At 40.4% G+C, this 21,888-nt stretch overlaps 1 protein-coding gene across 7 annotated transcripts in view; it reads right to left on the bottom strand.

Annotated features, from left to right (window-relative positions):
* The window catches only part of NR3C1 (nuclear receptor subfamily 3 group C member 1), a 125,438-nt gene that overhangs the window by 4,499 nt on the left and 99,051 nt on the right, over window positions 1-21,888 (bottom strand). For all 7 annotated transcript variants that reach the window (XM_073905529.1, XM_025852295.2, XM_025852293.2 and 4 more), the window contains exons 4-8: window positions 18,090-18,206; window positions 12,774-13,052; window positions 11,653-11,797; window positions 8,869-8,999; window positions 256-413 (exon numbers count right to left, since the gene is read on the bottom strand). In XM_073905529.1, the coding sequence (XP_073761630.1) occupies window positions 256-413; window positions 8,869-8,999; window positions 11,653-11,797; window positions 12,774-13,052; window positions 18,090-18,206 (830 nt within the window). The remainder of the gene's footprint in view (window positions 1-255; window positions 414-8,868; window positions 9,000-11,652; window positions 11,798-12,773; window positions 13,053-18,089; window positions 18,207-21,888) is intronic.

Genomic DNA, 21,888 nt, shown 5'->3' with positions numbered 1-21,888 from the left:
ATCAGGATGTTCTATGCACGTGACTAGACGAAATAACATTTCATAACTGGCCTTAGGAGAAATGTGTGCCAAACTGAGGTTGATAACGTGAGCTCCAACCATCACCAAAATCCGCCAACAGGAAAAAAAACAAAACAAAACTGAAACTATTGATGTATCATTATATATAATCAATTAATCAGGTTATATGTAATTATAATTAACCCAATGTCCCAGACAATATTCCAGATATTGGGACTTAGGTCTGACACTTACATCATGCATAGAGTCCAAGAGTTTTGTCAGTTGGTAAAAGCGCTGCCAGTTCTGGCTGGAGTTCCCTTCCCTCTTCACAATGGCTTTTCCTAGCTCTTTGATGTAGGTCATGCGAATTTCATCAAATAGCTCTTGGCTCTTCAAACCTTCCTTAGGAACTAAAAGGTTAAGATGTTGTCAAGAAAAGAATTTTCTCATGGTAACACTGCCTATGAGCCCGTAGGGCATTTGTTATTAATAGCATGCTTCCTGACATATACTATATATACACTCTGAATACATTCTATGAAAACACAAGTATTTCATGGGCTCAGGAAAGTACAGGCAAGAGAGATTAGGGGATAATAGAAAATTGGAGGATTTAACCTGGAGTCATGCCTTGCTGGGGAGCATGTATCTGCCTTCTCTTGTGTACTTAGAAAATACCTTATGGATTCTAGGTTGTAAAACTGGTATCAAGTCAATCGTTTTATATTACTTTTCAAAAACTGGTACCAGGGAGAAGGACTGTGAACAGAAGGTTAATCATGTTGTCCATGAATCCTGGAAAGACTGACTTTTGTACACAGCCAGATTTCTCAAAGTGTGTTCCTAGGAACTCTGGTTCTGTGTTAAATGGTTAGGGAAAAAAGGATTTGGTCAAAATGTAAGCAGAACTAAAGGCTAATACAAAGTTAGGCAGATCACTAGTTTTCAGGATTTGTCAGAGCCAAAATCAGGCACTTTCTAGGGAGGGGAGCATATTGTTTCCCAAACTCCACTTCCTTGTTGCTGACATCTTAGAAAATGCTGGAATTCAGGAAAAGCACTGGCTTTAGGAACAAGAAGTTTTAATTGTACTTGCCCTGTGGATTTGAGAATAACCTGCCTGAGCTGTGTCTCCTACTCTTTCTCGAGGGTTTTTTTTTTTTTTTTTAATTTGTGTATATTGCAAAATGTTCACAATACATCTATACTTAACATCCATCACCATATATTAAACATATTTTTTCTTGCGATGAAAACGTTTAAAATTTACTCTCAGCAACTTTCACATATATAATATAGTGTACTAATAACGATAATCACCACGCTGCATATGACAGCCATGGCTTATTTATTTTATGCCTGGAAAGTTTGTCCTTTTTAACCCCCTTCCCCCCTTTCTCCCACCCTTCAATCTGCCCTCCTCTGGAGACCACCAGTCTGTTCTCTGTACAAACAAGCCTATCTCCTTGTTTGTTTTTAGAGTCCACATATAAGTGAGATTCTACACTTACTTGTATTTGTCTTCTTCTGACTGGCTTCCTTCACTTAGCCTAACGCCCTCAAGGTCCATCCATGTTGTTGCGAGTAGCAAGACGGCACTCTTTTTGATGGTGGAAAAATATTCCATCGAATATATGTATACTGTATATACCATATATATCCCATCTTTATTCATTCATCCATAGATGAACACTTCAGTTGTTTGTGTCTTGGTTATTGTAAATAGTTATGCCGTGAATATGAGGCTACATATATTTTTCAAGTTAGTGTTTTCATTTTGTGTGGACAAATGCCCAGAAGTGGAATTACTGGGTCATGCAGTAGTCCTATTTTTAACTTCTTGAGGAACATCCATGCTGTTTTCCACAGTGGCTGCACCAGTTTGCATTCCCACCAGAAGTGTGCAGAGTTCCCTCTTCTCCACACCTCCACCAACACTTATTTCTTGTCTTTTTGATAAGACATTCTAATAGATGTGAGATGAGATATGGCTTTGATTTGCATTTCCCTGTTAATCACTAGTAATGATGAGCACCTTTTCACGTGCCTGTTGGCCAGTCAGGATTTGCAAGTATTTTCTCCCATTCTGTAGGTTGCCTTTTCATTTTGTTGATCGTTTTCTTTGCTGTGCAGAAGCTTTATAGTTAGATGTGGTGCCAGATTTTTACTTTTTTTGGCCTTTGCTTTGGGTGCTGGATTCAGAAAGTCATCGCCAAGACTGATGTTAAGGAGCTACTGCCTCTGTTTTCTTCTAGGAGTTTTATAGTTTCAGGTCTTATGTTCAAGTCTTTGATTAATTTTTGAGTTAATTTTTGTGTATGGTGTAAGATAATCATCCACTTTCAGTCTTTTGCATATGGCTGTCCATTTTTCCCAGCATCATTTATTGAAGAGACTGTTCTTTCCCCACTGGACACTCTTGGCTACTTTGTTGTAAATTAATTGACCGTCTGTGTCTGGGTTTATGTCAGTGCTCTCTAATCTCTCCATTGAACTCTGTGCCTCTTGTCTCTTTTTATGCTGGCACTGTATTGTTTTTATGACTACAGCCTTGTAATATAGTTTGAAGCCAGGGAGTGTGATGCCTCTAGCTTTGTTCTTCATTATCTAGGTTTCTTTGGCTATTCTGGGTCTTATTTATAGTTCCATACGAATTTAGGATTATTTGTTCTGTGAAAAATGCCATTGAAATTTTAAGAGGGATTGCATTTGGAAATATGGACAATATTGACAGTATTTTTCCAATCCATGAATGTGGAATATCTTTCCATTTATTTCTGTCATCTTCAATTTGTCTCATCAGTGTCTTAGAGTTTTCAGTGTACAGGTCTTTCACCTCCTTGGATACATTTTATTCCTAGATATTTTATTATTTTTGATGCAAATGTAAATGGAGTTCTATTCTTAATTTCTCTTTCTGCTAGTTCATTATTGGTGTATAAAACTGCAACAGATTTTTGCATATTGATTTTGTATACTGAATGGTTAGTAAATCTATTAGTTCTAACAGTCTTTTTGTGGAGTCTTTAAGATTATAATATCATGTCATCTGCCAAGAGAGTTTTATTTAGTCCTTTTAGAATTGAATGCCGTTTATTTCTTGTCTAATTGCTCTGGCTAGAACCTTAATACTGTGTTGAATAAAAGTCATGACAGGGGATATCCTTGTCTTAATTCCTGATCTTGGAAAGCTTTCAGCTTTTCACCATTGAGTATGATGTTAGCTGTGGGTTGTCATATATGGCCTTTATTATGCTGAGGTTATGTTCCCTCTATACTCATTTTGTTCAAAGTTTTTATCATAAATAGATGCTGAACTTTGTTAGATGCTTTTTCTGCACCTGTCGAGATGATTTTTATCTTTTATTTTGTTAATGTAGTGTATCATGCTACCTGGATTTTGACTAGAGCTAGAACAAGGAAGACATTCTGATTCTATGAAACAATACTTGGTACTTGTAAGATGTATTACTGTGAAAACGAAGGCTACTTAATCAGAAGTGGTAAGAGCCTACCATGTTAAAAATGGGTTAATATATTACAGATAACCTAATTATTGTTAATATCTTAAATATTAAAATTTAATATTTTCACTGATAGTTTATCTGTAATTTTTTTTCTTGCATGTTACCCGATTTCTAAAAATAATGATGGGAGAAGCCCTATGCAGTGCTTACGTTTAAAAGAATTTCATCTATCCCAAATTACCCCTAATTATCCTTGGAGCTCCATGAATTTTTTGCTTCATGTGGTTAAGCCATATACTTAGAATTACTTTCCTGGTAGGAGAATGCTTTATGTAAGGAGTATCTTTAAATAAAGAGCTTTTTTCCCCCCCCCAATTTAAAGTCTGTGCTAATAAATGTAGCTGCCATAGCTTTCTTTTGGTTTAAAACAGTGGTCAGGAAACCATGGCCAGTGGCCTAGTCCCACCAGGAGCCTGTGTTTGTAAATAAAGTTTTATTGGAACATAACCAGGCTTGTTCTCTCTGTTGTTGACTGTGTTCATTCTCCACGCAGCAGAGATGAGCAGGTGTGATAGTGTGGATACAAAACTGAAAACATTTACCATCTGACACCCTATAGTGCAAGTTTACCATCACTGGGTTACTGTATGGCCTTTTACATCAGTCATTCAGTAGCTTTATTTAAATATTCTCATGTCAGTAGCATAAAGTTGGATTTTTTTTTTTTTTTAAATACAGTCTTGGATTTTTTTTGTGGGTCTTTTTTACCTTGGAGCTTTTATCTCCTCTCTATTTAATGAAATTGCTGATAAACCTATTTATACACCATTTGTTACTTTCCCTTACCATGCATTTGTTTATGCTCTCCCCCCTCATTTCGTTTGGATTGCTTTTCCTTACCATGTTTGCTTCAGCTGCCACCCCCACCCCCACCCCCCAACTTGGTGGTTTGGTACTTTGTGTACTTCTCCTATCTTTAGCCATCATTACTGAAATTTTTTAAAAAAAGATTTTATTTGAGAGAGAGAGAGCACACAAGCAGGGGGAACTGCAGGCAGAGGGAGAAGCAGACTCCTTGCTGGGCAAGAAGCCCAATGTGGGACTCTATCTCAGGACCCTGAGATCATGACCTGAGCTGAAGGCAGATGCTTAACCGACCGAGCCACCCAGGTGCCCCTGAAATTTAAACTCATTCTTATCAAACTACCCTTCTTGCTTATGTGTAATTATTGTGTATTTCAATTGTTTTTTAGACCCTTCAAAACAAACACTATGGTTATTTTATACAATAAATATTAGTTTAAACATATCTACATATTTACGATGCTCTGTTCTCTTTTCCTTTTTAGAGATGGGACTCCTTTCCCTTAGCCTAAAAGGATCTCTGGTGGCAAACTTTCTTTTTACCTTCATTAAAAAAAAAATGGACTGGTACACTTAGACTATTCACATGTCAGGTAATCGATATATTTGGGTTAAGAGCTATCATGTTTGTCACTGTTTTCTACTCATTGCACTGGTTCTTTTGTAATCCTTGCCTCTTTTCTACCTTCCATGGTTTTTGCTGAGCATTTCGTATGATTGTAGATTCTCTCCTCTCAGTCTATTATTACTTATCTCTAAAGCTGTTTTCAGTGCTTGCCCTGGAGATCCCCATATACACAGACAACTGATCTACAGCTCCTTTAAATAAGACCGCTCTACTTGATCTCTGGTGCAGGTGCCTACAAACAGTATGTGTGGGTCCTCTCTCCTGTCGTGCATTTCCTTCACCTGCATGTTATGATCGATCATCTCATGCACTGCTGCTATAATTACTTTGCACAGTTGTGGTTCAGATCACATAAGAAGAAAAATGAATTTTCATCTTTATTATTTCCTCCTCTCATGCTCTCCTTTCTGTAGATCCACGTTTCTGAACTATATCATTTTCATTTCCTCTGAAGAACTTCCTTCAACATTTTATGCAAGGCAGGTCTTCTAGTGACTATTTCACCCTCACTTTTGAAGGATAATTTCACTGGATACATAATTGTAGACTGATTTTTATAACACTAAATATTTCACTCAACTCTCTTCTTGCATGTGTAGTTGCTGATGAGAATTCTGATGTCATTTTTATTCTTGTTCCTCTATGGGTAAGCTGTTTTTTCCCCCTCTGGCTTCTTTTAAGATTTTTTCTTTGGTTTTCTCCAGTTTGAGTAAAATATGCCCAGATGTAGATTTTTTGGTATTTATCTTTTTTGGAGTTTTTTGAGCTTCCTGGGTTGATGTTTTGGCATCTGTCATTAATTTTGGAAAATTCTCAGCCATTATTATTGTCCTATATTTCTTCCATTCCTTTCTTCTACTTCTTATGTCCCCGTTACTTGTATGTGACACATTGTATAATGGCCCCCACAGTTCTTGAATATTCCATTCCATCTTGTTTTTATCCTTCTCTTTGCATTTGAGTTTGGGACTCTGCCATGTCTGATCTACTGATGAGCATTCTTCATTTCTATTACAGTATTTTTAGTCTGTAGCATTTCCTTTTGTTTCTTTCCTAGAGTTTCCACCCTCTCTGCTTACATTACCCATGTGTTCTTCAATGTTTTTTTCCATTAGAGCCCTTAACATAGTAATCATGGTTATGTTAAATTCCCTATCTGATAATTTTAACATCTGTGTCATAGTTGAGCTGGGTCCGATGCTTCTGTGTCTCTCTGGACTGTTTTTTGTTGCTTTTTAGCTTGCATACCGTACCTTTTTTTTTCCCCCCGAAAGCTGGATAGTGATAGATCAGAGCGGAGGTAATTGATGCGTTTAGTATGAGGCTTTATGTTAATCTGGCCAGGAGCTGGACTGTCTCATGTTGGCCATAGAGGTGTTTAACAGAACCTGAAATCTGTTTCCCTGTTTTTATTGGTTTCCCTTGTTGTTTTGGGTTTCCCCGAGAACTCCTTCTTAAATGGCTGTGCTCTGCAGTTCTGGCAGTTGTAATCCAGTTACTTATCCTGGAGCCCTACAGGGTGGTTAGGTGTTGGGGATGTGGGTCTTATCCTTTTATGATGACATCTGTGTTGTCATGACCTTCAGGAGCGTTTCTGAGCCTCCTCCCCCACCTCTTACAGGAGACAGGAAGGAAGAGGGTGCTGCAATGATCTTTCTGCCCTTTCCCTCAGGTCCAATAAAGCTCTCTCACAGCGGTTTCCCTCATAGGGCAAAAACAGGGGGCTCTTTCTCTGATCTTCACAGTGAGAACCTGGTGTGGCTTCTGCAGGTAAACCCCAAGAAAGTGTGGGGAGACAACCCCCAGAGTTTTTAATTTTCAAGCTCTTCCTTCTCTCTCCAGCAATTCATCAGAATTACTGTGAGTGTTCCAGCAGTTCCTGGCTCCCGATGCTTCTGTCCGCCTATTTCTCTAGATTTTGATGTGGTCATTTGCCTTGTGACCTCAATTCTCTGATGCAGTCAAGAAAAGTTACTGATTTTCACTTCAGCTTCTTGTTGAGGATGGGAATGGCAGCATCCAAGCTGTTTACTTGTAAGAGCTGAAGCTGCAAGTCCACCTTCATTTTCCAGTATTTTTTCCTTAGCATTATGAAAAAAATCATTCCATTTTCTTTGCTGCTATATGGTTATTAAATTGCTTCTCCTTTGAAGGTCTTTTTTCAGTCAGTTGGATTTTACTTGTATATTATGTGGAATTCACTGAGCTGCCTGGACAGGTAGGAGGGTTGGTGTCTTTCAACAACTCTGGGAAGTTTTCGGCTGTTCTTTGTATAATTCCTTTCCCTCTTCTTGTCCACCTTCCATTGTCAATCTCTGATGATTACCTTAGCCCAGAGATTTTTTTTCAATGGGTATACTGTGAATGGGTTATTAATGTGTTAGGATAATCATTCACTATGCTAGTCGCCAAGTGGGATCCCTTTTTAAAAGAGTTTTAAAGCACTGTTTCAGCCCTCCTCCCTCACTCATGCCTCTTATCCTGCTCATTTATGTACATGATTCACATGTACGTATATATACATGTAAAAAACTGTATTCTGGCTAAAATTTTAATAAGTTTAAAGACAGAGGTTGGAAACATATGTGAAATATACCCTTTGAGTACAGCTAACCTCTTTGGGTTCTTGCCGGCTGGTGGTCTAGCATATTTTAGTGGGAGATTAGGGTACCTATTCTAGTATTGTCAGACTAGAAATCTGATCATATCTAATGGTATTTTATTCCTTCTTGATTTTTTTTTTAAGGAACCAGTGATACTAGTTCAGTTTTTCGTATCCTCTGCAATGATAAAAGTACACGTAGTACTGTGAGTGTGGCATGTATAAAACGTAAATCACCTTTTTTTACAAATAAGATTGGTTAGTATTTGGCACTGATCTGTACCTAGATATGATCAGAATTTTAGCTGTTTAACTCAAATAACATCAAGCTCACATCCTTAACAAGTGTGCTGTGTTAGGTAACCTTAAGGTGTCTAGCAATGATCTTTTCCTTTAGGTTTTCTGAGAACAAAGGTAGTATGAAGGCATTAATGATATGTGTGCCTTGGAAAAGCTGAAACCGATAGTTACATGTGCAACATCCATCCCTTCAAGTTATTTGGCAGCTTTGAAACCAGAGTTACTCATGGAAAGAACACTTTTTGAAACACTGCAAATTTACTTATTTGTATACGAAAGAAGTATTCAGTCATCAACCTTGTAGTTTATCAACACTAACCTGGTATGTAATTTTTGTTGGAATAGCCTGTAAGTGTATAACACCAACTGTTCACAGACCTTCTTTTACGGGTTGTTGAAAATGCCACCTTTTTACTAAAAAGAGACTTTGTATTTTTCAAAAGCTCTCTAGGTTCACTAAGTAACGCCTTTGCTGGCCGCAACTAGCCTCACTCAAGTTTATACACCACTTCCTTTAGATTGTTTGATAAATGCTTGCTGCTGTTTTTTAGGTGGAATACCTCCGTCCCCCAGGGCAGCAGCAGCACTGCATCAGCCAGTCTTCTAACAGCCAGCAGGTACACCTTCTGTACATCCTGTTTTTCTACCATAATTTCTTAGGCATAGTCCTATTCCTTGTGTCACTAATTTTCGACCCAGTGGTGGTACTGAAGGTCACAGGGAGGAGGAGGTCTGTACACACTCCGGATGAACAGAGGCTCCTGCAGAGCTCCCATACTGCTCTCTTTCCCCGCGGCACCTAGCTGTCTGACTAATCTTGGTATCATTGGCTGTGCCTTTGTAAAGTTCGGCATTTATGAAAACCCTAAGTTATCTGACTAGCAGGGAATAAGGACAGACTTGGTGCGATGTATACGAACACACCTCTGTTTCTACACGTTTACATGTCATACTTCTGACACACTTAGAAGTGAATTTTAGAAGCCAAGAGGTGTTCTACCAACCTGAGGAGAGAAGCAATAAGGTTTTCATACAGAGATACTCTTCGTAAGAGACCTGAAGCCTCTGTAACTCGGAGGAAACATACAGCATGTGTTTACATTGGTCATACATGCAGGGGAGGGTCATTCTCTGCCTGTGAAAGACAAACACCAGCGTTTGAGTTAGTTTCCCCCCAAAGTACACTTGTTTGTTTTATTTTACACAACTATGAACTTACAAAGGAAATTCTAACTATTGCTATTAATGCTAATTCCCTATAGGTGAGAACTGTGAGAAAGGAAACTTGTTCCTGGGTCCACAGGACCTAAAAAGAGTACTGAATGATCTAAGTTCACACTGGAGAAATTAGTTTTCTGTTGTGCATGCCATAGATTGTTTTATGTACTTAATTTCCATAGGAATCCATTCTAAACACTTTTTACCAGTTGCTCATTTAAACCAGAGTTCGATGGCAGCATTTGAATCTGGTCGTTATCTGGTAGAGTGTAAGTCATACCGGCCAGGAAGTTTGGCTCGATCCCTGCTACTCTGGACCAGGCTTACTAGGAATGTGGTAAGTACACGCTGTTCCCTCTAATGCATGCTCCATGTTATCCTCTGTTTGAAAGCCTCCACTGGCTGCTTTTTGCTCCTGGAATACAATTTCAACTCCATTTCCTGGCCTACAAGCTTCTGCTTGATCCACTTCTCTCAAGCTCGTAAGGGAGTTCCAACCTTTGCTCTCGTTTCTTCTGCCAGCCCCTACCTTTCACACGACTCATTCTTCTGTACTGTTTGGTGCTCAGCTCCCTACCGAGGTCTTCTGTGGTCCCCAAATCTAAAGTAGAATGCACCCCTTCCTCCCCCCAGTCACACTATTGTATCATGGCTCCCCAAAATAATTTCGTTTATTTATTTCATTTCCCCACTGGAATGTTAGCAGGGGCCTCATCTGTTGTGCTCACGATTACAGCGCAAGCTCCTAAAATAGTGTCTGGCACTTGATAGGGACTCACCTATCACCGAGAGGTATCACCAATAGAGAAAGAACACCAACTTTAACTCAGGATTCAGTTCAGCCAGGATTTCTGGACTAGGTTTTTATGCAGCTCACTTGCCTGATAGCAGAAAGGTGAAATTTCTGCTTTAGGTAGTTTGTATTTATCCTGCCAGATAAGTGGCCTTGGACTGACCTAGTAGCAGTATAAAGATGTGTTCTGAATCTAGAATTAACCCAGTACTTGCAGCTTCTTTCACAATGCCTAAGAATGTCTTTAAAAATATCTGAAGCTAGTATCATCCAGTCTCTATTAAAACACTTAAAATAATGTGAGCTTACCACATGGTAAGGCAGGCCCTTCCATTTAACACTGCTCCAACAGATGCTTTTCTGGAACTTTTACCCATTGTTTTGGGGCCTAGCTCACCCAAAAGATAAAAAAGAGTATCTCTGGAGGTTCTCCTCCTTGCTCCCAACTGTGCCTTTCTCTTTCCTCCAAACATCCCGTTTGTTGAGTGATAGAAATTTCCATACTCTTTGCCATTCTGGACATAATTAAAGTTGTCACTCTTCATACGGCATCCAGTTCTAAACACAAACTACTCAGAATGGATCGACTCATATGGGGTGCAATGGGACTACTCTAATAATGGGCTTTAAGGTTTCATCGATTCTTCTGACCTCTGGTCAAAAGTACCCCAGCTCTCACAATTAAATCTTCATTTCTTACTCTGCTCTGACCATGGATATGTGTGTGAGAGGGTGAGAACTCTGTGGTTTCATTCTCATAAAGGAGGTAAGTTAGTAGGCACAGAAAACTGTAATATAAGGTAGAAAAGTGGTCAGAGCTAGGGGTATACAGCAGAGAGGTCTTAGAAGGTGCTGAGTTGAGAGCCTCTGAGTGGGAATGCTGTGAGAGACACAGAGAGGCCAGGTTCTGGGAAGCCAGAAACCATGCTGAGTATGCACCCGGTGGGCAGGGTGGAGACTGTGAGGACATCTGCGTGTTGGGGAGGTATGTAATGGGATCAGACTGTATTTTTGTAAGAAAAAAGTTGTCAACATGATGGAGGACACACAGGAGGCAGAAAACTAGTCAGGAAACAACTACAATGAGGTCCGGGGAAGGGATGCCTCAAATACTTCACAGAAGGAAGCAGAGGCCTAGTGGACACAAGAATAGCTCATGTATAAAATCTGAAAATTTGATTGGTTCCCTCCCAATTAAAAAAACTGTCCAAGTCCTAACAGGGAGTAGGCCTTGCCATGACGTAAGGATCCTTTTGCCTCCCCGTCAGCAAAGATGTCCTCATCTGTAGTTGTCCCTTTTCAAAGTGAGATCAACTGACCCCAGAGTTGACCCCAACTGTATTAAAAAGTACCCTCCATGGTGGCTCGGTAGGTTAAGTGTCTGACTCTTGATACCGGCTCAGGTCGTGATCTCTCATGATCTCAGAGTCCTGGGATGGAGTCCCTCGTTAGGCTCTGGGCTAGGCGGGGAGTCTGCTTGAGATGCTCTCTCTCCCTCTTCCTCTGACCCTCCTCCTGCTTACTCTCTAAAATGGATAAATAAATCTTAAAAAACGTACCTTTCAATATGTCCTGGACAGTAATAATAATGCCCCACATCCACATTTGGCCTGCCATTAAGCACTGATAAGCAACTCTATTTCAAGTTTGCCCAGTTTCAAGAAACCTGAGAGAATTGATTCAGTCCTGAATGATCACAATAGTAATCCATCAGGAAGACATCAGTTGGTTAAAAATACCCTATGAACACAGGGAAAATGACTCACAAATAACTTACTCATTAATAATCAGATCTGGAGCGAAACATAGCATGCTTCCACTTGATTGTCTATATGATCTCCACCCCAGGGCAAATGCCATGAGGAACATCCATGAATATTGCAGTAGGGTCATTTGGTCGTCCAGGTGTAAGTTCCTGAATCCTGAATTAAGAGAAGTAAAGGTAAGAGGAAACACTCTAGTCGCCAAAGAGAAGATTATCTCTCTGGGAACTGCCACAGACCAGATAGGACTTTAGCCTTGTTTGGGGGGACCCCTGACAGAGAAAGTGAAGCACCGAGGGGGCATAGTTCTCTCCTCTGTCATCTGACACATTCAGATCAAAGCCCACTTCCCACAAGTGCTTTTTAATAGCATCCAATGTAATAAAACTTACTGTCACTTTCTCCATATTTAAGCAAATTGAGTCCTGACTTGGTACATTACTCAATGAATTTAGTTTTAAAAATGTCCCCTGATAGTTACACCTCTTTCCCTCTTGACAGAGTAGGAATGACAGGAAGTCAGGGTACTTCATTCTTGCTCTGTCTCTACTCTATCAGAGTGAACATAAGCTTATCAAATCTGCAGCTGTAAAGTCTGGCTGACACAGACGTGGACCTCTGCTGTTCCACACCAAGTTCCAACAGGGAGACTTCAATATCATATGATCTTAAAAATGAGATGAGCTCAGATTTCCATTCCATTTATCTAGTTAAGAGTTTAGTACACCCTGACAAAGTGTCACCGTACCAGGTTTTTACCAATTTTACCCTGAGTTTTAAAAGTGATACACTGAAGGAAAACCAATGGAGTTCTGAGAAGTATTCTACATGTGCTTGCCCTAGATTTGGGTGAAAAAGGAATTCTGAGTAGATCCTGTGACTCTAGTTCTGACAGGACCTTGTCTGACCTCAAATCACTCGGCTCTGAGCAACAATCTGAAAAGCAGGGAGCAGTGTACAAGTTTTATTATAAACTCTCCACTCCCATGCTTTCTGGCCTCTGCCCTGGTCAGGCCCCGGAACTGAGGAGGAGAAAACAGGGCAGGTTGTGGGACTTGGATGACAGAGCCAGAGCGCCCCTGCTGAAGACAATACAGAGCTCTGTACCTTCGCCAAGTCCCCTTCCGAGGCTTACCTGGTATCGCCTTGGCCCATTTCACTGCCGCAATCACTTGCCGCCCACCTAACATGTTGAGTGTGGTCATGATCCGCCAAGTCGAATCTGGGACAGAGCTGTCATACCCTGCGTATAACACCTCAGGCTCAATGACCTCCAGCAGGGACACCAGCGTAGGGGTGAGCTGTGGTAATGTTGCAGGAACTATTGTTTTGTTAGCAGGATTTTCAGAAGTTTCTTGTGACGTTCCTGGAGTGGCCTGCTGAATTCCTTTTATCTTTTTCTTTGTTTTTCGAGCTGTGGGTGTTAAAAAAAAATACACACACAAGAAATGAGTTCTAATGGGAAGGTCTGGGTGGCAGAGTTTCTTCAGGAAGTATTTTAATTTCTGAAACTATCAATTATAAAGTGACATGGAAGAAGAGAAGGCAAAGAGTCAAGAGGAACCCATTTGTATATGAAGCCAGGTAATTCTTCACTGGTTATCCTTTATATAAAATTAAGTGTCTTTCAATATCGTGCTAAAGCAATCTAAACAAAGCACTTCTAGATTCTTGCATGAATTAATTTCTATCTCACTTTCCCTCCAAAGTTGAAATTTTCATTGCTTCAGTAAGGCAGTACTTCACTAGCATTTGAAAGAAAGAATCCAAGCTTGTAATAGCAGACTAGATACTGGGGCTTTGGGTTAACCTAAATTATGGTATTAAGGAATAGAGCTATATTACTGATAACTTCACACAGGGTCCCCTTCTTCTCAAGAAAGTATTATGATGACATTGCAGATCCTGTGCTAGAAGCAGTAACTCCAACAGCAGAAATGTCCGGTTTTTATGTTTACATGAGAGTTGTTGAGTCTAGAAACATTTGGGGAGATGAAGAAAAAACTTTACATTTCTTCATATATTAGTGGGAAATTGCCCTTTTGTAAGAGATTTATATTGATGATTCCATAAACCTAAAGCATCCTTTTTCATATGTACAAAGTAAAGCTATCTTCTAACTCTTAGTATGGAATAGTGTAATCAGATTATAATACAGATTCATATTCTTGAAGTTACAAATGAGAATGTTTCTTTTTAACTCCATATGCTGCTGAAGGCAACAGAGAGTACTCTTAAATAGAAAGTACTCAGAGATCCAAGGAAGGGCAATGAACAGAATTTATATGAAAGAAGAAATGTATCTGCCTCACTAATCAGGAATACAACCCATTTTGCTAAGACAAAAGTAAATATTCCTCACCTTTAAAATTAATAATTGTTAGATTCTTTGTCCTTAAAATGACAGAATGGTACCATTGTGTACTGTGTTGAATAAGATAGGGAGAAATTGAAGAATTCTCACGTAACATTTCAAAACACAAAAAAGGATCATGACAGAGCTATTTTTATTTTATCACACTCTACTGAAAACACAGTATGGTGTGGTAGTAATGACCATAAATCTGAAGCCAGCATGTTAGAATTTAAACCCTGGCTCTGTCACGCAGTTGGTGGGGTCTCCTAGTTATTCCCTGGGCCTTAGTTTCCCTCTCTCTACAGTGAGGGTAATATTGGTACCTTGCTTAGAGGGTGGCTGTGGATTAAATCAATTAAAATATGTAAAAGGCTTAGAACAGTTGGTGGCTCCCATTAAGTACTACAGAGGCATCACTACCTCCACTGGTGGTAGAATTGGCTTTAGAGTATTCTGAATGTAGATAGTACAGCTGGAGAGAGGAGTGATCAACTTTAAAAAAGAAAGTGCTGGGGGCCTGGGTGGCTCAGTTGGTTGGGCGACTGCCTTCAGCTCAGGTCATGATCCCGGAGTCCTGGGATCGAGTCCCACGTCAGGCTCCCGCCTCAGCGGGGAGCCTGCTTCTCCCTCTGACCTTCTCCCCTCTCATGCTGTTTCTCTCTCTCTCTCTCTCAAATAAATAAAATCTTTAAAAAACAGAACAAAAAAAAAAAGAAAGTGCTACTACACCTAACATAAGGCAACACTTGAAACAAACACCAAAGGTACATTTCAAAATCGTGGCAAGTTCTTCATCCCAAATCAGTGCCCTGAGACAGTACTCTAAAGACCACCCCCCATTCCCCACACCTTAACGCCTACACTGCATATGAGAACAGGGTGAAGGACAGTGACAGGCTGGCGGATTTTCAAAAATCTTCTGTATTTAGTATAGAATTAATTTCTTACAATTTATCTGTAGCCCTGAGAGAACTAATGCTTTTGAATAAAGCTCAAAAATATTGACTAGAGCCAGAATGCGTACTAGTATGTTTTCATATAACCTGAGTAAGAAGTTGTTAACTGAATTATTTCAGCAACTACTATTTTTAAGCACTTGACTAAGATTTTTACTTGATACCAAGTTCCTGACTCCTTGGAGCATAGAGACTGTCCGCATCTGATTTCTACAGAAGTGTTCTTGAGTCTGATAGTTCCCCTCCTTTTGTAATATAAAGAAAGAAATCTTAGTTTAAAATTTAGCTTAAAAATATTAGGTATGAAATCTGATCCATGTCAAAAACCTCCCTGTCTTTAAGTTCCACGTGATTCTTTATGCCAAAAATAAAGTGTAATTTGGAATGATTACAACACACCCTAAAATGAAGTAAAACATTGAGGATTTATCTGTACTCAATTGCCAGCATCGAGAAGGGCCACCTTAAAATAAACCTGGAGAATTACTTGGTATGGGGGCAACAGCATCAAAATATACCATTTCTGATACTAAGGTACATTTATGGAGAGAATCAATCAGCCTCTGAGAAGAGCTGACTTGTTCTGCAGCGTTATTTTGGGGCGATCCTGAAAGGGAATGTTTCTAAAGATTATGGTAAAAAAAAAAAATACTAACAAAATGAAACACTTGACCCCTCTCTCTTGTTCTTCAATATGGTTGATCCTTGAAAAACGAGGGAGTTAGGGGCGCCAAACCCCATGCAGTCAAAAATCTCCATATAACTGATTCTCCAAAAAGGTCACTGGTGGCCTACTGTTGACCAGAAGCCTTACCAAGAACATACCAGTTGATTTACACATATTTTGTACATTCTGTTTGTTATATACTGCATTCCTACAATAAAGGAACCAGAGAAAAGATTTCATTAGGAAAATCCTAAAGAAGAGAAAATACATTTAAAAAAACCCATTTTAAGTGGACCCGCACAATTCAAACCTGCATTTGTTCAAGGGTCCACTCTATTATGCTCTGCCAAACAATTCTGGCACAGACACATACCTACTCCAAATAAAGGTTTTATATATACAGGAATAATTAAAGACAAAAATGAGACTTTCACATTAAAACCACACAAGAAAACCTCTATGTATTTAGATTTTTAAAAAGCCTTCCAGTTTTTTATAATTAAAATTGTTATCATGTATTGTACGTTCTACCTAGTAACTGATACATTCTTAAGTAACAAACCAGAAATATGGAGAAGTGGACAGAGGTCAATCTGGTCCTGCTCCAAAGTGTTCTTAATAATGTAAGGATCTCAGGTAACGTCTGTGAGTAGAAGATAGGATAGAGACTAGCACAAAGTAGCTCTTAGCAAATGCTGGTTTCCCCACTATTCTCATATCTTATATTGACATCTTATAAAAGCATACAATGTATTTTTTTAAATAGTATTTTGAGAAACTGCAGCTCCGTCTCAACTGTATGCTTACATTTAAAATGAATCTGATTGGAAAGGGCAGTGATGGTATTGTGATAACAGAAACTGAGATGTCCCCAGCTGCCCTGGTTGTCTTCTAGTGAGGGAGGGCACTGCAGTTGTTACAGAGTTGTAAGAGGGAGGTGAAGTTTTATATAAAGAAAATAAAATATATTTAAGTGGTCAGACAGCAGCAAATAGAAACTCGGTAAAATCAGGGCAGAAATAAAGAGAACAAAACAATTATCCCTGTGGCCCTTGAAAATGAACTACCTGAATGTGCCATTCATCTCTGCGGCTTCTGTAACCCCTACAAGAAGATGGGCTGCTATCACTTTCTTTAAATCAATGCTTAATGTGTTGGCACTTTGCAGTCAAGTTTAAGCAACGTAGTCACACTTAGAAAACATTGGGTTCAGTGACTGGTGCATCACGACTGTCTTGAACATGGCGCACTTCATCTGTCTGAAATTGGGGAATGAGACTCTTCATAGTCAGACCCAGCAATCTATTAGTTGAAAACAGGTGCATAGTGCGTGCTAGACGGCACCAGCACCCGTCTCCGTTCTGCTGGAACCACACGCTTGCTCTTCTCCCTCCCACATCACGATGTGTTCTCTGGATTACCTCTAGGGTCGTTCCGCTGATCTCCCTAGACAAGAGGAGTCTTTCTAAAGTACAAATCTGATGCTGTCTCTGCCTGCCCTCCCTCCTGCCCTCCCTCCCTTTCTTCCTTCCTACCTAACTTCTCCTCCTTAGCTTTTCTAGATTTCAGATTCATTGTTGCTTCTGCCCAGGGAGCTTTCCAGGACAGAATGAGGCACCCCACCTTGTGCTCCTGGGGCTCTGGCCCCTTCTGCAGCACGCCATGCTGTTCTGGGACAGACTCTGCAACCTCGGTAGACGGTTCACTCCTTCACTGCAGACAGTCAGGCTCAGTGCCTGCCTCTGGCCTGCCTCCTTGGTGGCTTCTGGAGAAGGAAAGTACTAATATCCCAAGTACGAAGCCTGTGGGTTCCTCCAGAGCCACCGCTACCTTCATGGACCTCGCATTATCAACTACAGCAGAATTCCAAACTTCTTTCATAGCAAAGTTTTTTAAATGATGAGATCAATGTTAATTATACAACTTGTTATAGAAACAGGGATATGAAACTCAAAAGTTCTAACTAGTTTCAGGTTTCTTCTTTACTTGGAAAGCAAAACCAAACCCATCCCAGTACCTCCTTGAGGAGTTACTTCCCTGGGCAGATTTATCGTCCATCTGCTTCTCTCCAGCTATAGAGCCAAGTAAAAGGTGAATGAGAGGAAAATGGACAGGTAAATACATCTGACAGGGAAGACTTTTAACTCTAGGGAAGAGTTTGGAGGCTGCAGAAAGGGAGGAGAAAAAACTACGAGTAACGTTGCTTCAAAGTCATTGTTACCTAGTTGACTTTCTTGGTATATATTCTGGCTATAATGAAGGCTGTACGCACCATAAGAGCTGGTGAAAAAACTTAAGCAGAATATGAAATATTCATAAATACTCCTAGTTTTTAAGGCAGCCAAATAAAATTGTTAGTCAAGCACATATACTGTAATGACTAAATTACTTTTGCTTACTTTTATTTTAAAAAGGAAAATAATGCATTTTTATATGCATGCAGAGACCATTTCTTTCAGGCATTTACATTACCTTCCAGGTTCATTCCAGCTTGAAGACATTTTCGATAGCGGCATGCTGGACAGTTTTTTCTTCGAATCTTATCAATGATACAATCATTTCTTCCAGCACAAAGATAATTGTGCTGTCCTAGATGGAAAACAAAGGCACTGTCAAAATTTCCCAGGTTTTAAAGGATATTTTTATGGGGAGACTTGCTGCGTTTCTCTTGTGGCTTGAACACAGCCTAGGACCATGGGCACCGATTAAGAAAGGTACAGTTGCACTTGCTAACATGGCCTTTACAGAGCTGTGAGCTCAGGTTAAAAAAGTCTCTTCCTCTGTTCAACAAATAATTGTAGTTCATGAAAGTCACCTGCAGTATGTACATAGAGAAAAGGGCACCAATGCTCAGTGCAGCATCTGATACATTTTCCCAAACTGAACACCTCCCTGATGGAGAAGCACAGAACATGTGGCCACCCACCGTCCTCTTGCCTCTTCCCAGGCACCGCCCTCCAAGGCCACCTCGTTTGAGATACAAGCAGAAACTTTTTCAAGCACAGTTTAAAAGCTACGGAGGATGTCTGTAAGCCCTCCTTCATTATGACTTCTCACTTGGGTTACTGCTTTCCAAATACTCTGAGTCCCACATGGAAAATTACTCTCATTCAGCATTAGGCTACCACCTGCAAAATCCAGTGTGCTCCCCCTTCAGCTCTAAGTGACAGGTGCCACACACTTCATCTTGAAGGGGAAGGCTGCCAGCAACCAGTTAGGGAAATCACACCACTGGCCAACTAACTAGTACATGGATCTGATGGGGACTTGTTCATTCATTTACATGCTTTTAGAATGTGAGAATATTTGAATTGACCACTGACCCCAAATATTTACATTTGTTGCTGTCTAAAATCTTCTGGCACCTAGGATTTAAGAATGTGCTAAGAGGCAGAAGTGCAGTTTTCACCTGGCAAAAAAATTTAACAGGAGAAGACCAAAAGTCTGTGTACCCTTACCCACTGCAAAATGCACAGTCTTGTACTTTTCTTTTAATCTGGTTATTTAATGTTGAAGGAAACTCTGAGGATCTGGCCTGCCAGAAACTCTGAAAGGACCCTCCTGCACAAGACCCATGCAGCTACACGAGCCCTGGGCAACTCAGAGTCCATGAATCTCACACTAGAGGGGATGGTATTCACAGAACTACAGAACATTTCTCAAGAAGAAACCACCTTTAGAGAAAAGAGAAAAATCATTATCAAGTCACTAGGTTGAATATACCTCGTTCTGATTTCTGCGTAAGGATCCTTCCTTCATGAGACAGTCTAAGACTTGGATGGAAACATACTCTGTTCACATCCCTAGGATAAATCACCATGCTATTAAGCATGTATTTTGGGGACATGGTTAACTGTATCAGGTTCCAGTCTGTGTAAGGAGTAGGCCACCGAGGTGACTAGTGGCCTACAGTTGAGCTTTGTTCCAGAGCTGCCCTCCAAGGCCAAATGTCTGTACCAGCTGTTTCCATTCCTTTCGGTGTCATGCATGTTTCGTGGCTTCTCTGGGTGACAGGAAATGGAAGCACTAATCCAGCCATCCTCACCTCTTTAAAGCAAAAGTAGGAACAATGGATGCATCCATAGTTGGAGCAGTTAAAATATAAAGCAGTTCTACCCTGTAAGCATCCCCCAACATCACTGTCCTACAGAATCTGAGCTACTGGATCGGGGGACACCGATCAATAATTTAAATAAGTTAAAATTAGTCCTTTCTGGCTATTACTGTGAAGCTGGGCAAGTCTGTTTGTGTCTTATCTATAAAAGGAGGAGTTTCAACTAGTGGGCACTATTTTACAAGACATGGACATGCATCACTTATAGTCACTCCTGGTCAATCCTTCTGATAAGACAGTGAGTCATCTTAGTTTGGAGTTCCTGTGTCTCTTCTACCACTTTGTAAATTCCTCTTCTACCTAATAGGAGAAAAGACTTCAAGACAGCTGGAATTTTTTTTAACATTGTTTTGTTTGTGTTGTATTTATTTTTATGGTTACTACCTATTTCTGGCAAGTGATTCTGGTTTCCATTTATGGTTGGTGTGATAGCCAGCTTCCAAGATGGCCCCCAATGGTCTCTGCGTCCTTGTATTCACACTTTCGTGTAGTCCCTTCCCAGAATATAACAGAATTGGTCTGTGTGACCAATAAAATATGGCAGGAATCACAGTATGTCACATCTGAGATTAAGTCACAAGGACATGACTGCTTCCATAGTCTGCTCTCTCCTGTGGATCATTTGTTCTGGGGGAGGCCAGCCGCTAGAGCAGCCCTAGCTGAGTCCCACACAGCGAGGAACTGAGGCTTCCTGCCAAGCAGTATGACAGGTTTGGAAGTAGATCCTCCGGCCCCAGGCCGGATGACTGCATCCCCAGCCTACAAGTCTGAATATGATTCGTGAGGGGCCCAGGACTGCCCTGCTACTCACCTCCTTCCAAATTCTGGGCTCAGAAACTGCAGGACATAATCAGTGCCTGCTCTTTTAAGCCACTAATTTTTGGCCTCATTTGTTACACAGCAATTGATAACTAACACAGTAGGGACAGTAAAGTAGTTGTTTTTAAGTTTAAAAAAAACAGTGGTCCAAGAAAAAGGGCATGTTCTGGGGTTTGTGCACTTGGTTTACCTTATTTGAAACATCCAGGTCTTAAATGTGCACTCTGTGAGCTTGAGCGTCTTTCTTTACCTGCTCTCAAAAATTGTGTGGTGTGGTAGAACATGCACTCATGGGCACCAGGAAGGCCCTGATATGAACTGCAGCTCTGTTTCCCAGCTGTGTGATCTCAGTAATGTTTATTACATTTTCTGAGCTCCTATTTCCCCATCTGCAAAGCTGGAACATTCGCACCTAGCTTGCTGGGCTTCTGCAAGGGTTGAAGGCAGTTATGTAGAATGCTCTTCCACATGGCACCTACACATTGTGAGCACTCAGCACTTGCTGGTAAATAACTCCCTTGGGACTGCTTTCATCTCTGTATCTGACTCGGTTATATAAACTCTTAGACGGTCAGTGGGATCCCAGCGCTGCCACTCACCGTCTCAGCCTCAGTTTCGTGGATGATCACATGGGATCATTACAGCCTCTAAGAGCTCACAGAGCCCTTAATTCAGCGGTGTGACAAACCCAAAACGTAGTACTGGGTTCATGGTACACTGAGGGTAGTGGCTGCTTATCGCCGTTAGGGCACCAACAAAGCTTACACGCACTTCTGTGCAAAGGGGGGACGTAAGTCAAAGGGACTCTGTGCGGGGGTGGGGGGGGCATCACTGAACTAGCATACATGGAAGAAGTGGAGCTACCCAAAGTTTTCTTCTGTATGCAGAAAAGCGACTCCCAGAACTGAGTTAAAAACCTCAAAATAGCCATTCAACCCAGATCAAGGATTTAGATAATAAATAACTAAAACTTGTGCAAATTTCTTAAAAACAGTTGAATGTTTGGGTATTTATATTATGCCAATCTGAGGGCGGGGGTAACTACTATTTCCAGCAGGTGCTGAAAATGGAGTGCCAAGTGTAATGCAGACCTTACACACTGCATCTCTGTAATTATCTAAGAAAGTGCTCCAAAATATGTATCTGGGCTTTAAAACATTTCCATCATGTCTAGAAAGGAAAAGTAAAACTGCTATGAGTTAGGTTATCAAAAGATTACAGAATTTTAGAGCTGGAAAGGTCATTTGAGGAAATGAAAATCCAAATAGGATTTACTTAACAGTCCACAGTTAAACCTTTTCCTACTAATTGTGTAATCGAGCCATCAGACTTAAACAC

Source organism: Callorhinus ursinus, unplaced genomic scaffold (assembly GCF_003265705.2).
Source record: "Callorhinus ursinus isolate GAN/ISIS: 27379988/994484 unplaced genomic scaffold, GSC_fseal_2.0 scaffold23, whole genome shotgun sequence".
In the NCBI taxonomy this organism is placed as follows: domain Eukaryota; kingdom Metazoa; phylum Chordata; class Mammalia; order Carnivora; family Otariidae; genus Callorhinus; species Callorhinus ursinus.
The sequence above is the reverse complement of the archived record's forward strand: the minus strand, read 5'-3'. Positions and strand labels throughout refer to the sequence as shown.